This window comes from Kogia breviceps, chromosome 14 (genome assembly GCF_026419965.1).
Source record: "Kogia breviceps isolate mKogBre1 chromosome 14, mKogBre1 haplotype 1, whole genome shotgun sequence".
Lineage (NCBI taxonomy): Eukaryota > Metazoa > Chordata > Mammalia > Artiodactyla > Physeteridae > Kogia > Kogia breviceps.
This window is the reverse complement of record NC_081323.1, coordinates 69178048-69194060: the sequence shown is the minus strand read 5'-3', so window position 1 is coordinate 69194060 and position 16013 is coordinate 69178048. Positions and strand designations below refer to the sequence as shown.

Below are 16013 nucleotides of genomic sequence, written 5' to 3'. Positions count from 1 at the left end.
AAATTAGGCTCACAATCCCATGACAGAAAGGAGAAAACCTAGAAATGTATCTCCTAGTTAGTTTCTCAGACACCCCCCTTCATGGAAAGAATACATCTAACAAGGATTCATGGGACCCCTGCCCTTGCTAACTATATCAGGCAAGGCAGATCGTGTTCACCTAGGATATCTAGAGGCCTGGAACAGGGCCAAAAGCATCACACTGGGGATAAGATAGCATTTGGGGTAACTACATATTGCAAACCCCTCTGGTTCAGCCTCCCAAGAGTTTGGGAATGATAACAGTAGCTAATACTATAAATTTATATAATACATAAATACAGATGTTGCTTGAAGTTTGGGGATGGGCGAGGAGGATAGTTGAGCCTAAAATTGTCAAGATAGTGAGGGGTGGCCTTGATGACATCCTCAGTCAGACCCTTCTGAGGAATCCATGAAGACGGGAGGATGCTGTTGGCTCCGCAAGTGTGTGTTTCCACATCTGTGTCCCCACAGCTCGTGATGTGGTCGCCAAGTTATCTGAAGACAATGTCTGTGATCTGAATGATTTCCAGTGGATCTCCCAACTGCGCTACTACTGGGATGCCAAGGATGTACAGGTGCAGATGATCACTACAGAAGCCTTATACGGCTATGAGTACCTGGGAAACTGCCCCCGGCTGGTGATTACGCCCCTCACTGACCGCTGCTACAGGTAAACTCTGGGGCTCCCCCATACCTGAAGGGTGAATAGAGAATTCCAAAAGGAAAACTTGGGGAAGAAGGTTAGAGCATCTTGAGTTTGTTACCTTTACCGTCTATATTTTAGTTTCTCAGATTTTAGAATTTTTCCTTCATCACCATAGTCCCACAGATGGGCATGGAAACTGGGCCTTAGGCCAGAAATGAGAACCCAGTAAGAGTCCTAATGCAAATTAATGTGTTCAAACCAACAATTAGCACGTTGATGCCTCTCCTTGAAATTGGCACAGTGCTTAAGTAAAGGTCTCCAGTGGCAGGAATCAAGATGGTGCCTGGAGATCCCATGGCCAGAGATAGGAAAGGGGCCAGGTAAAGGACCCAGGCAAGGAGTCTCTGAGCTCTGCCACCCAGTCTGATGAAGAGGTATGGCCATTCTGTGCTCAGCAAAGTGCTTTGCCACTTTGCTTGGCATTTATAACTTTAGAAATCTGGACTTTGTGAACTTGTCAATTTTGTGATGTTTAGATTTTTCTTTGATTTTATACATTCCTTAGAGTGGAATTTTTTTAATTATAAAAATAATACTTGAGTATATTTTAAATTTCAGAGTCCTCAATCACTTATTTTCTATGTTCTATGATTTCTGTTCTTCATTCATTTATCTATTCCACTCATTATTCAACAACCATTTCTTGAACTTTCCTGTGCATGATGTATGAACTCCAAGAAACCTCAACCTAATGGGGTGGGGGAGAGACACACCCTCAGGTGATAACAAGAAAGTGTGTTAACTGAAATTATAGAGACTCATACAAGGGGCTGTGGAACCACAGTTAACACATCATTCATTTCTAGCATTTATCTTGTGCCTACCATATGGAACTGAATCAAATATGGGTCCTGAATGCAAGAGTTCATAACCTAGTGGGAGAAATATATTTATTTTTCATCATTCCATAGGCATTGATGATCTTTGGAATGTGGAGTTTATGAGGATTTTTTACTCTGATTCGTTTAGTAAGTATACATTCATTTATCCATTCAATCATTCATTCAAACAAATACTTACAGGTGTCACCCATGTACCAGGCGCCGAGGTTACAACACTGAGTAAAATAGAACTTTTTACAATGATGATGTATTGCTCATATAATCAGGGAAAAATATTTAATTACTTGTCTGAGTCAAAACAAAATAAACCAAAAGCAAGTTTCTTTCCTGTGCCTTAGGACTTGGCACTGAGTTCTTATTCTCTTCTTCTTAGGACACTGATGGGGGCTTTGAAGCTGAACCTTGGGGGAGCCCCAAAGGGTCCAGCTGGGACAGGCAAGACAGAAACCACCAAAGATCTAGCCAGAGCTTTGGCCAAGCAGGTAGGGAAATGCTGTCTATCCGCACACTCTTTTTCCCATCCCTCTCTGGACCCCTGTCCAGGGGAATTGACATGAAGTTCAAGATGGTTCACAGTAACAGGCAGAGTGGGGCTCTACCTCCTTCAGTGGAACAGGAAGAGGGGAGCCCCACCTCTGTTTCATGGTGCAGGGTGATTCAAATGGGAGGAAACCCATCCTGAATGCTGCCCACATCCTCCCTCTCTCTAGTGTGTGGTCTTCAACTGCTCAGATGGTCTAGATTACAAAGCCATGGGGAAGTTCTTCAAAGGGCTGGCCCAGGCTGGAGCATGGGCCTGCTTTGATGAGTTCAACAGGATTGAGGTAACTTTGCTACTGGACTACTGAATGGAGGGTTTGGACATGCAGGGACTTTTTTCTGGGCTCTCAGTTCCTCAGTGACAGGGACTTATGTCCCCTCTAAGGCCTGTTGCACAGAGTATAAGTACTCAATGAACCAAACAAAAACAGCCCCAAGGAGACAAAATGCATATTTTATACACATAAATATTCTCACCAAATTGATTGCCTCACTCGCTCATTCAAAAATTTATTGGGCTTCCCTGGTGGCGCGGTGGTTGGGAATCTGCCTGCCAATGCAGGGGGACATGGGTTCGAGCCCTGGTCTGGGAAGATCCCACATGCCGCGGAGCAACTAAGCCCATGAGCCACAACTACTGAGCCTGCACATCTGGAGCCTGTGCTCCTCAGTGGGAGAGGCCGCAACAGTGAGAGGCCCGCGCACCGCGATGAAGAGTGGCCCCCGCTCACCGCAACTGGAGAAAGCCCTCGCACAGAAATGAAGACCCAACACAGCCAAAAAAAAAAAAAAAATTTATTGAGCAGCTACTCTATGTCAGATACTCTGCATGTGTTCATGATACAAAGATGAGCAAAAAATGGTTTTGCCCTCTAGACTGTTACAGTCTAGCAAAGGGAAATAAAAATTAAATGACACAAATAGAATATGAAAGAAGTCTATAGCAGTGGTACAGAGGAGTCATCATAAAAGAGGGGGCGGTTAATTCTATTTGGGTAGGGAATTGAGATTAGGAAATGTAAACATGCAACTTGAACCAATAAACACATACTATGGGTGAAGCATTATGCTAGGTGCTGGAACAAAGGTAACACAAAGATAAGATACTATGGAAACTACTTACACACACACACACACACGTATGCACAGGTATGCATGCATATACACACCAATTATCTTTTCCTTTACCAAAACCCTAAATCATGCTCCTAATTTTGAATGTGAAGGTCTTATTCTCAGGTGATGGGGTTCTTTCTTTGCTAAGTGAAGGGTACTTGGGCATAGTGGGGTTGGTGGCTGTCAGAAGCAGGAGCTCAAATCAACCAGCCATTCTCACTCCAGGTAGAAGTGCTGTCTGTGGTAGCTCAGCAGATTCTCAGCATTCAACAAGCCATTATCCGGAAGCTAAAGATGTTCATCTTTGAAGGCACTGAGCTCTCTCTGAACCCAACCTGTGCTGTCTTCATCACCATGAACCCTGGGTATGCTGGCAGGGCTGAGCTGCCAGATAACCTCAAGGTAAATACTGAGTGTGTAACTACTGGGTGTACTTTATGGTATAGAAACCTTTGGAAGTATCCGAGGGTCTCACAGAGAAGCCAAATAATAGTACCAGTTGACATTTTTCAGCTGTGAGAAGTAAAGACGTTACTTGGCTTCAGAACTCAACCGTATCCCCAACTAGGTCTCATGAGATGGGAGGAAATATATACATAATAACCAATGGCAAAGAGGTAATAGTGAGCACTGGAATAAGTATCACTATTTCTGTTGTCTACAGGGATCAGACAGTTAATATAAATGAGAAAAGCCAGCTGGGCCTGGTAAGGACTCTGACAAATGCCCCATCTAGAGGCAGCAGCCCCTACTTAGCCCCAGCCTACTGTTGGCAAGCAGGAATTGTCAGATCTTCTCATTTTTCAGGAAAAGCCAGAAGTTTTGATTTTTACACGAAATCTTATTTTTAGATCCTGGCTCAATGCAAAAAAAAAAAATTCACTGTAGGCCAAATAGAACAGATCTGCTTATAAGAGACCATCAAAGTTCAACACAGAGAACACTGGTAGACCAAGACTAGAGCACATGGAGCTAAGCTGGTTAGGCCTAAGTGGTGTCCACACCAAAGCAGGCTGTTCCAACCAGCTAGAGATATAACAAGAGAGCTTATATGTCCCTGGTACCTACTGCTGAGCTGTCCTGAGCTACAGCTGTGGCAATAAGCATTGGCCCTGCTGCTAGTGGGAGAAGGAAAGTGCCTCTGAAGGGGCAGAGAGAGAATTCCAACCAGGCCATCTTAAGGGAACAGGCACTAGATGACCTTGGCATGCTGCTCTCATGGAAGGAAAAAACACAAAGTGCAAGATGAATAGGTCTTCACCTGTGGAAAGAGCACCTAGCACCCCAACTGCATGAAAAGAGCAACCAGAGGGAAAATTCTAGGCCTGCTTCTTTATGGATTTCCTTTCAAGTTATTGCTCCATTCCCTTGCATGAAAGACGTAAGAGAGACCTGGACAAAACCCACATTCACTGACTTTAGGACATGATGCTCCATCTGCTAGAAGCACATTCTGATTAGTTCCCTGGAATCCAATTCAGACAAGCCACTCCTCCTCCTCCCTGGGAATGGAAAAGAAGTCAGAGAGACCCCTAAGGGTGACTCTTCTTCTCTAGGTCAGCATAGGCCAGGGGACACCAAAGTAGAATTTGGACCCACATTTCTCATTTTAGAGTGCCTAGTTGATGTAACTCCCCCCTGCACCCCTCCCAGCCAACAACCATGTTAGATCTGCACAAACAACTTTCATGAGACATTGTGGCATAGTAGAAGGTACCCAGGGTTGGTGTCAGGAAGCCTGGATTCTAGTCCTGGCTCTACCTCTAACTGCATGACTTGGGCAAGTCACTTCTCCTCTAAGATCTAAGATATTAGAAACAATACCTGATGTTTATTGAGCCCTCACTATGTGCCACACACCTTTTTAAGCACTTCACTTACATAATATCATTTGTTCTCATGATAACTATGAAGAGGGCACAGTTGTTAGTACATTTTGAGATGAAAGACCTGGGTCTAGAGGGGTTACATAACTTACCCACAGTTAGTAGGTAGCAGAACAAGGACTCAAATCAAGATTTGTCTTGGGCTTCCCTGGTGTCGCAGTGGTTGAGAGTCCGCCTGCCGATGCAGGGGACGCGGGTTCGTGCCCCAGTCCGGGAAGATCCCACATGCCACGGAGTGGCTAGGCCCATGAGCCATGGCCGCTGAGCCTGTGCAAAAAAAAAAAAAAAAAAAAAAAAATGATTTGTCTGACTTAAGGATTCTTCTGATACATAATTATCCTGCATCCCTGAATGACTTGTACTGTCTACATTGAACACCGGAAAGCTCCAATAGTTGAATGATGCTCATTTGGCATAGGAGGATGAGGTGTTGCTAGGATACCAGCACCCACGGCCTTCCACACAACCACTGAGGGACCCAATGTGACACATGTACCTGGACAAGGCTAGTGGGGAGGTTCATGGAGCAGTGGATCTGTCCAGTAAAGACAGTCCTTCTACACTGATTTGTCCTCCAGCCCTCCTTTCCTTGATTGTCACTGGTGGTCTGAATGATCATGTTACTTCTCTTTGCCTCTGTAGATGTACCTTCCCCCATTTTCACCTTATGTGTTTAGGTTCTGAATGGCTTTTTCTTTTCCAGGCCTTGTTTCGGACAGTGGCCATGATGGTGCCAGATTATGCCCTCATTGGAGAAATCTCCCTCTACTCTATGGGGTTTCTAGACTCCAGAAGGTATGTTACATTGGCTTTCTAGTGGGTTCTAAAGAAAGAGTGACAGAGTGGCTTTTTGTGGGGTGGATTCAAGGTAAATTGTCCATTGGAAAAAAAAGAGAGAAACTTGAGAAACTGCTTTCACTCACAAGTTGATCTGAAAGCACATAGCCCTGGTCTTGGTCCTGACCCCATCCCTGGCTAGGAAATGGCTCAGATTACCAAGAAAGGGCCTCCACTCTATTTGTATACACCTGGACTTCTTCTAAGGAAGAATCGCTCATCTCTTCTCTACCCTTCACTCTAACACGCACATACACACACACACTCCTAAATGACTTAAGGCGGGACTGAAAAACATGAAGTTATTCCCAAGATTGAAGAGGAAAAATTAATATAATTTAGAATTAACGTTGTTATCAATATAATATTTATTTACTCAAATCAACTTGGTTATCTCTCACTCAAGTATTACCCAGTTTTCTAAGACATAGACATACACAAGCATCAGTGTCTTTATCACATGCACCCAGAGTTGTGAATATTTATTGTAAAATGGCTTTTATTGATCTATTTCAAATTTTACATTTGTCTTTTTACATTGTCTTGCCCATAATCAATTGATTTTTTGTTACTGCAGTTATCTCCACAAGGCCCACAGTGTCTTTGTGGCCTGGAGGTCCTTGCTGTTAATGCAAGGGGCTGCAGATGTTCTCAACAGAATGTGCCATCCTTCCTAGACTAAGAGGCTGCCTCAGTCATAAGAGGTTTATTTTTTCTATAGGAGACTTGGGTTACATTGATTCGCCTGTTCAATTCATTTATTTATTCAATTGGCAAACCACCTACCTTATGCCCAGCCCTGTGCTAGGTGCTGATGAGCAGCACAGTCTTTGCTTTTAAAGTAAATCAGTCTTGTTAGAGAGGAACCCTGCAAGGGGAATATGCATAAGTACATTAGTTAGGGTAAACCTGACCTCCAAATTCCAATGGCTTAGCATAGCAAAAGTTTATTTTTCACTCCCTAGAAATCTAAAATGGGTGTTTGTGATCAGAGGAGTTCTTCCCCAGGGACCCAGGTTACTTATATCTCACAGCTACAACACATGAGCATAGAGTATCTTACGGAGGAGGTTTATATGGACCAGCCCTCAAAGTGGCACACTTCCCTTTCATTCATATGCCACTGGCTAGGACTCAGTGATGTGGCCACCCGTAACTGTGTGGGAGGCTAGGAAATGTGGTGCCCCCCGTGTGCCCAGGAAAAATAAGATATGGCAGTGCACACGAGCATACGTGTATTGTGTGCTGAGTATATTAAATTTTGAATTGGTTTTCTTAAATAAAAAAGTAAAACATGGGTATTGAAAAAAATTGTAATATTACAGAAATGCAAAAATGAGTGTCCCCTTTGTGACCCTTAGTCCTATTCTTTAGGCATTAACATTGTTAATCGTTTGATGTAATCTTCCCAAGTGTGTGTTTGTGCGTGTGTGGGTATGTGGTGTACACATACATTCATATATACAGATAAAAGTATAAACACATATAACTTCTTGTACAGTATATGTTATACATATGTATGTGCTTGCTGTTTTTCATCCTGCCTTTGAAAGAGAGTTACAGTGCTTCCTTGGCTCATTATGGTAACTCTGTGAAGAGGCCTTTAAATGATAGGGTTTCTCCATCAAGTTCGTGGGCAGGCCTGGCTTCTAAAGGGACAGGGCACAAGCATGTTGGGAATGTCTGCTGAGCAAGACATGGTCCTCTCTAGAGGGTCTGCAGACATGTCTTTGCCCTTCCAGTCTTGCCCAGAAGATTGTTGCAACCTACCGCCTGTGTTCAGAGCAACTTTCCTCCCAGCATCACTATGACTATGGCATGCGTGCTGTCAAGTCTGTGCTCACTGCCGCTGGCAACCTGAAGCTGAAGTATCCAGAGGAGAATGAGAGTGTCCTGCTGCTCCGGGCCTTGCTTGATGTCAACATGGCCAAGTTCTTGGCTCAAGATGTCCCTCTATTTCAGGTATGTAGTGGTTTGGAACCTTGGCTAAGCACTGAGACTTGACATCCAAAGATGAAAAATTTTTTCTGCACCTCTTCCATCTCCTGACACCCGCTCCATTCTCTAGCCAGCATACCTATTGCCAGATACCCTCCCCCAAATGTTAAATAATAATGTTAATAGCAATATCCCTAATTCCTGATTTTAATAAAAATAGTTTCACTGTTAGGATATTTGCTGTTGAATGTGAGTAATTGTTTATATCAAATGTAATTAGTTTTCTTTTGGAATTATTTTAATGCTTATCTTCCTTACTAGACTGTAAGCTCTTTAAGACAGAAATCATGACTGTCTTGTTCATTGCTAGTATAATGACTGAAAGACAGTACAGACTTATTAAATATTTGCTGACTTTTAAAATTTTGGGGAAGGGAAATCATATTTAACAGATATTGTTGGAATTTGTAATTGTAGACAAGTTTTGGTACAGGAAAAATGAGGTTTGGAATTTTCCAAGGATTCCTGCTACCTGTAGATCTCATTTTAGAAAAATGTTGAGGTTATGTATCTGATAATTCATCTTTTTCACATCTTGAATTTTTGTTAACAGGGAATTATATCAGATTTGTTTCCTGGAGTTGTTCTTCCAAAACCAGACTATGAAGTTTTTATGGAAGTGCTGAATGAGAACATCAAAAAGATGAAACTCCAGCCAGTACCTTGGTTTATTGGAAAAATTATCCAGGTTGATTCCTTGTACCTATGTGAGAATGTACCTGTTTACTGTTTGCTGAGGTCAGGAATTAGAAAGAACTATGGTAGATTGGAATTGAACTGACAGCAATTGGAGATGTCTGATTAGAGATGAAGACACTCAACAATCTGTTGTGCCTTCAGTTTTCATTTCCAGGAGTTGAATTTTAAATTCCAACATTTTTCCTATGACCATCTTCCCTGGGGTTTCTTTTTCATCATTTGGGGATGAAACAGAACCTTTCAGGGCATTGGGCTTTGAATTAGTCAAAAACCAACTTTTTTGGTTCCCAGTGACAGAAATCCAATTCAAACTGTCTTAGTCAACAAAAGGGAATTTACTCACTTACCTAACTTGGAAAGTACAGCAATATGTTGGTTTCAGGCATAGTGGGATACAGGTTTTTAGATAACGTCATCAGGAATCTGCCTGTCCTCATTTCTGGATTCTGCCTCTCTCTGCATGAAAAATTCATTTTCAGTTGGGCCCTCAGTAGCCTCACACTTAGATTGTATCATGTTCAAGCCCAGAAGGAAAACGAGCATCATTCTTGGAGTGTCCTCAGCAAAAGTCTCAGGATTAGCTTTGAATGGTGCTCATAAAGTCACGTGACCAACCCTGAACCAATTACAGAGATAAGAAGTAGACCATAACCATCCCACCTCTGCCAGAAGTAGAGGTGGAGTCAGAGCCACCCAAGTCATGTGGACTGAACCATGAAGTGGTGGTTCCTCAGGGAAAATCAGGGTGCTGTTATCAGTAGGTGAAAGAAATGTTTCTACAGTCTTGACCCTGGAGAACCTTAGTGAAACTTCACATTAATTTCAGGGATCCTTCCCTAGGATCACTTTCTATGTAAAACTGACTTAAAGTCATACGTTGAATAAAATAAGCCCCCAATGCACTTTTTCTACAGAATCACAGGGCAGAACTACAAGGGACCTTAAATGCCATCTGCTCCTGGCTCCTTAAGAACCTCTCTGGCATCCAGAGAGGGAACAGATTTGGATTCATATAAAACTAGTTTCAAATCTCACCCCCATCAGTTTTTTGCTGTGAGATTTTAGGCAAGTTAGTTCACTATTCTGAGCCCTAGTTTTTTCATCTGTAAAATGGAGGGAGTAAAACCTTCCCCACAGAGTAATTTTGAGACAAGAAGTACATAAATGGCTAGATATAGTACCTGATTACTATATCAAAATCAACCTCACCATCTCCACAAACATCAGAAATATCATCATTTCCCAAAATCATATTGTTATTTAGAATTAAAGGTCAAGGTAGGACCTAGGTCTCCAGATTCTGAGATCAGAATAAAAATTTTTAGAAATAAAAATTTTTTCCCTACTAGTCATCAAATGTGCTAGTCTTGACACAATTCTTTTAACTCAATATTGAATCCCAATCTATTCATTGGGATTTTATAGATGGACTTTAAAACTAGGCATGAGCTTTTATTTCCAATATTTTATAATAAAAAATTTAAACATGCATAAAAATTGAAAGAATTTTACTGAGAATACCCATGTACCCACTACCTAGATTTTATAATTAACATTTTATAACACTTGCTTTATCACTTACCTATCCATCCATCCATCCATCAACTTATCTTACTTTTTTATGTATTTCAAAGTAATTTACAGACCTACAGATGAACTTTTATATAGTTTAGTACCAATTTTCAAAAGCAAAATATATGGAGCTACCTTCCCTTTTGTATATTGATACCTTGATAATCCATTTAAAGTTATGTGAGGGGGAAGGTGAGAGGCTATTGAATCTTAAGTGCCTTTCTCTCTTTTTTCTAATACACAGTCAACTCCATTTATCTTTATTCAATCTGAAATGTCTTTGCAGTCTACTTGAATGTAAACCTTACTTGATGGTTGGGGATTTTGTTGTTTTGTCCTCTGTCTGTAGAACTTAGAACAGTATCTGGCACATAATAGGTATTTAACAAATATTTGCTGACTCACTTTTGTCAGTACCTGTACCACCTCCATTGTCCTAATTTACACCCTCTGTATAACTCACTTCCAAGGTGAAAAATAATTCGAACAATCCTTAAAATAAAAAGCTTCATATATTCCCTTTTGCTGAGAGACTCACAGTTTACAAGGAGAGAGAAAACATTTCACATTAATATAAATGACCGAAGCATTTGCATTTCAACTGTCACTGACTACTTGTCACAGACAAAACAATTAGAAAATTCAGAAAATGAGCTTCCACTTAGCTGTTGATTCTCAAGGGTAGGGGCTAAAATTACATGGAAGTTCATTTATATTTTACAGCATCACCCCTGGCTCAGAAAATACATTTTACTCTATTGAGAGTTCCAGTCAAGTCAGAATAGCATTTAGGCCTTGAGAAAGGAAATTTCCAATAGAAATGCAGTTGACGAAAATGACCATTGTTTCCTTTTCCTCTTTAAAAGCAAGTAGAAATGGTACAATGAAAAGACTGGTGGCACTGAAGTCAGAGAGCCCTGTGGTCAAATCCTAGTTCCACCACTGATGAGCTTGGGCAAGTTAGTTAGCCTCTCTTGGGCTCAGTGTTCCCACCATTTAAAAGTAGTTAATGATACCTGGGTGGATTAAATGAAATAACTTAGGTAAGTCACTTGCTGCTTAGCACATAGATAGGTGCAGAGCAAATAGTATTTCCCATCCCTTAAATAATCTGAGATGCACACATATAGTTATTCATCCAAAAGATATTTAAACAATAGATGACAAATAAAGGACTGCAGTCTTTGTTCCTTGTAAACGTCTGACTAATTGCAGTTCTGGGAGGTTTGCGATGATTAACTTCTTATATGATGTCTCCTCCCAGATATACGAGATGATGCTGGTAAGACATGGCTTTATGATTGTCGGAGACCCCATGGGTGGCAAGACCTGTGCTTACAAAGTGTTGGCCGCAGCTCTGGATGATTTACACGAAGGTAAAACTCATATCCCTGGCTTCCAGGGAGGACAGGAGTCCCCACTCAGTTGACTGGCTCCATAGAGATGATGCCAGGCTGTTAACTTTACCAACTCTGATTTGTAACATTAGAGCCAGGAATAGAACATGGCACACAGAGGTCTGCAGGCAGAGAATAAAGAGGGGGAGAGCTTCTAACAGGGGATTTTATGTGCATCACTAAAGCTAGAGGAATTTTCTCAAATGCTGAACAGTGGCTTCTCCAAAGGTTTCCCAAAGAGAGGGAAACTCCTGCCACTTGCCTAAACAAAACTGTTCTAAAAACAGATCATTACATGGTTTCTTTTCTTTTCCTTTTTTTTCTTTCCATCCCTTCTTTCCCTCTCCTTTCCTTTTTTTCTCCCTCCCATTCTCCCCCCCTCCCATCCACCTTGCCTCCCTCCTTCCCTCCCTCCTTTCCTTCTTTCCTTCCTTCAATTTAATGTAAAAGATAAGACCAAAGACTTTTGAATGAAACCCAGACCTTGGGCAAATAACTAAATCTCTCTTTGCCTCTGTTTTCCCAACTGTAAAATGGGATTGTTGTGATAATTAAATGAGATTATGCAGGTAAATAACCTAGCTCAACAAATAAAAGCCATGTTTATTGCCGGAGAAACTTTTGAGGTTTTTTTCTTTTATAAAACACAAGACCGTGGTTTTGAAAAGCAGTTCCTTGCTGTGCCTGTGTTTACACGATCCCTTCCAGTATGCTTCATTTTAGTATTTTTTTCTAATAACATTGAGTTACTGCTGATTGAGTTACTGTGGAATTTTTGAGTTTTTTGTTTTGGACGCTAACTTGGCCTTAATAACTTGTTATTTAATAACTTGGGCATTTCACGGGCTTCCTTGGTGGCGCAGTGGGTTGAGAGTCCGCCTGCTGATGCAGGGGACACAGGTTCGTGCCCCGGTCTGGGAAGATCCCACATGCCGCGGAGCGGCTGGGCCCATCAGCCATGGCCGCTGAGCCTGTGCGTCCGGAGCCTGTGCTCCGCAACGGAAGAGGCCACAACAGTGGGAGGCCCGCGTACCGCAAAAAAAAACTTGGGCATTTCAAACTTAAGTAATAATTTTGGCATTGAATATAATATAGGAAACTAAATGAAGAGAAAGGAGGTTACCCCATTGTCTTTGCCTCAGAATTCTGCAGAAATGATTATTTAGTTCATGACTCAGGCACTCCAGTTTTTCCTTACTTTTAAGGATCATGTAAAAGTGTGGTTATTTTCTGTTATTAAATACATACAATGTGCCATCCATCAGCCTGTGTATTCTGGTTGGGTCCTGGTGCTCCGTTTCTCAGGGGACACTTATTGGGCAGCTAAAGAAGAGGTTTCAGGGCTAAGCTAGCCCTTCAGATAGACAAAAGGAAAGTAACCATCATTTTCCAGAATCTTTTACCTGTCAGCTGTTTCCTCATCTCAAGTCAAAGCCAAGGTTCTAGGGTAGCCAGGTACATAAAGAGACCTGATTATATGGCATCTCTCTCCTTTACTGCCTGAGTTCTTTTAGGCCCAGGCAGACTTCTTTAGATCTGACTGGCACATTTGACTTGTTTGAAATGAGCCTCAGAAAACAATATGGTGAGAAACTAATAGCTGTAATAACCTAACAACTTAAGGTTTTGCCTATCCAGTTATCCCAATTTTTATACGGACTGAGTACAAATTTTAAGGACTATCCTTGGATGGCATATTGATAAAAGTTGTTTGGTTTTTTAGATGGCATTATTTCTTGTCCTAATGTTCTGGTGTCACCAGAACTTTTGTAACTTGTGTTGGACCTTCTTACCCAGCCAACCAGATGGAGGAATTTGCTGTGGAGTATAAGATCATTAACCCCAAGGCTATCACCATGGGGCAGCTGTATGGGTGCTTTGACCAAGTGAGCCATGAGTGGACAGATGGTGTCCTTGCCAATGCTTTCCGGGAGCAAGCATCGACTTCGTCTGATGACCGCAAGTGGATTATATTTGATGGGCCAGTGGATGCTGTTTGGATTGAAAATATGAACACTGTTCTGGATGACAATAAAAAGGTACCTGTCTGATATCACTTTTACATGGATGTGCAATAAACTCTTTTACTGAAGTTAGTGATTGATCAAAACTATATAATAGGGCTTCCCTGGTGGTGCAGTGGTTGAGAGTCCACCTGCCGATGCAGGGGATACGGGTTTGTGCCCCGGTCTGGGAAGGTCCCACGTGCCGCAGAGCGGCTGGGCCCGTGAGCCATGGCCACTGAGCCTGCGCATCCAGAGCCTGTGCTCCACAATGGGAGAGGCCACAGCAGTGAGAGGCCCGCGTACCGCAAAAAAAAAACTATATAATATAACAATGGAATATTACTCCGCCATGAAAAGAAACGAAATTGAGTTATTTGTAGTGAGGTGGATGGACCTAAAGTCTGTCATACAGAGTGAAGTAAGTCTGAAAGAGAAAAACAAATACCATATGCTAACACATATATATATGGAATCTAAAAAAAAAAAAAAAAAAAGTTCATGAAGAGCCTAGGGGCAAGACGGGAATAAAGATGCAGACCTATTAGAGAATGGACTTGAGGACATGGGGAGGGGGAAGGGTAAGCTGGGACAAAGTGAGAGAGTGGTAGTGTATTTATGGACATATATACACTACCAAATGTAAAGTAGATAGCTAGTGGGAAGCAGTCGCATAACACAGGGAGAGCAGCTCGGTGCTTTGTGACCACCTAGAAGGGTGAGATAGTGAGGGTGGGAGGGAGGGAGATGCAAGAGGGAAGAGATATGGGGATATATGTATATGTATAACTGATTCACTTTGTTATAAAGCAGAAACTAACATACCATTGTTAAGCAATTATACTCCAATAAAAGCGTTTAAAAAAACACTATATAATATATACATTTATTACACTACAAATAAATGCCCCACAAGAAAGTTAACAGTTATAAATTCATGAATTATGCTTTTGTTTGTACTTGTAGTGGGTAAGTTATGTGTGTTTAGGGACACTGTTGTATAGTGGTTAAAAGCCTTGGTGCTGGCATCAAATTGGCCTACTAGCTCTCCAACTGAGCTGTTATATTGGGCAAGTCACATAACTTCTCTGAACCAGTTTCTTCATGTGTAAAAAGGTAGTAATAAATAAGGGTGTTGATAATTAAATAAGATAGTCCATACATAGTGCCAAATATATGAGATGTGTTTTGGGTATCCATTGCTGTATAGCAAACTACCTTAATACCTAGTAGCCTAACTTTGCTCATGATACTGTGGATTATAAATTTTGGAAGGGCTCAGGTGGGTTCAGCTAATCCTCATGATGTCAGCTGGGACAGCTAGGGTTAGAGGAGCCACATCCATGGTAGCTTCTTCACTCAATGTCTGGGGCCCATTCTTCCTTGTCTTGTCTATCTCTCTGTAACTCTCTCTGTGTCCCTGTCTCTCTGTCGCTCTGCCTTTCTCTCAAAAACATCTTATCCTCTCCACATGGCCTCTCCACATGGCCTTATCATTTGGTGGTCTTGGAGTAGTGGCACTTCTTACATGATGGTTAATTTCCAAGAGGCAGGAAGTGAAAGTTTTCAGGAAATTAAGAGCTATGCTTGGAACTGGCACAGCATCACTTTCTCTGAATTCTATTAATCAAAGAAGTCACAGAGCCTTCCCAGATTCAAGGGGGTGGAGAAATAGACTCTACCTCTTGATGGAGGTGGGCGAGGTCACATTGCAATAGGAGATACTGTTGCAGCAGTCTTTGGAAAATACATTCTGCCACAGTAAATGTAGTGGCTAAAGAGCTTAGACTCTGGAGCCAGACAACCTGGGTTCACATCCTGTCCTGAACCACTTAGCAGTGAGGTAACCTCAGGCAAGCTATTTAGTCTCTCTATGCCTCAATTACATCATCTGTAAAATGAGAATAACAGTATCTATGTCATAATGTTGTTAGGAAGATAGATAAATTAATATTTGCAAACTGATTATAATATTGCCGGGCATGTAGCAAGTGCTATATAACTTAAAATAAAATAAAATAATATTTATCACCATTTCAAGGAAGAGTTCTTACACTGACTATACATCATTATCAAATCAAAATACATTTTCCTTCTGCATTTAAATTTTGCAAGACTAAGAGTGAGTCATGCTCAGCAATGGAAGGCCGAATTATCCAAATTATATACATACACTAATAATATCATGTTCATAATTTTAATTATATAGCATATAAAAAAGAAGTACGTTTTATTATACGATATGGACTATGTTATATAAACTAGTTGTACACATGTATTGGTTGGTCTTGAGATCAGAAGTATAGAGTCATAATCAGTGAATTTCCTGTTGACTCTTCACAGTTCTGAATGAAATCAAACTACTGTCACAGGTATGGGTCTATTTCACTTTT

At 41.4% G+C, this 16013-nt stretch overlaps 1 protein-coding gene across 1 annotated transcript in view; it reads left to right on the top strand.

The window, feature by feature from the left end:
* Positions 1-16013, top strand: part of DNAH3 (dynein axonemal heavy chain 3) — a 198960-nt gene that overhangs the window by 89965 nt on the left and 92982 nt on the right. The window contains exons 29-37 of the mRNA XM_059036889.2: positions 496-694; positions 1946-2054; positions 2283-2396; positions 3454-3630; positions 5818-5909; positions 7694-7913; positions 8503-8637; positions 11485-11596; positions 13415-13656. Of these exons, the coding sequence (XP_058892872.1) occupies positions 496-694; positions 1946-2054; positions 2283-2396; positions 3454-3630; positions 5818-5909; positions 7694-7913; positions 8503-8637; positions 11485-11596; positions 13415-13656 (1400 nt within the window). The remainder of the gene's footprint in view (positions 1-495; positions 695-1945; positions 2055-2282; positions 2397-3453; positions 3631-5817; positions 5910-7693; positions 7914-8502; positions 8638-11484; positions 11597-13414; positions 13657-16013) is intronic.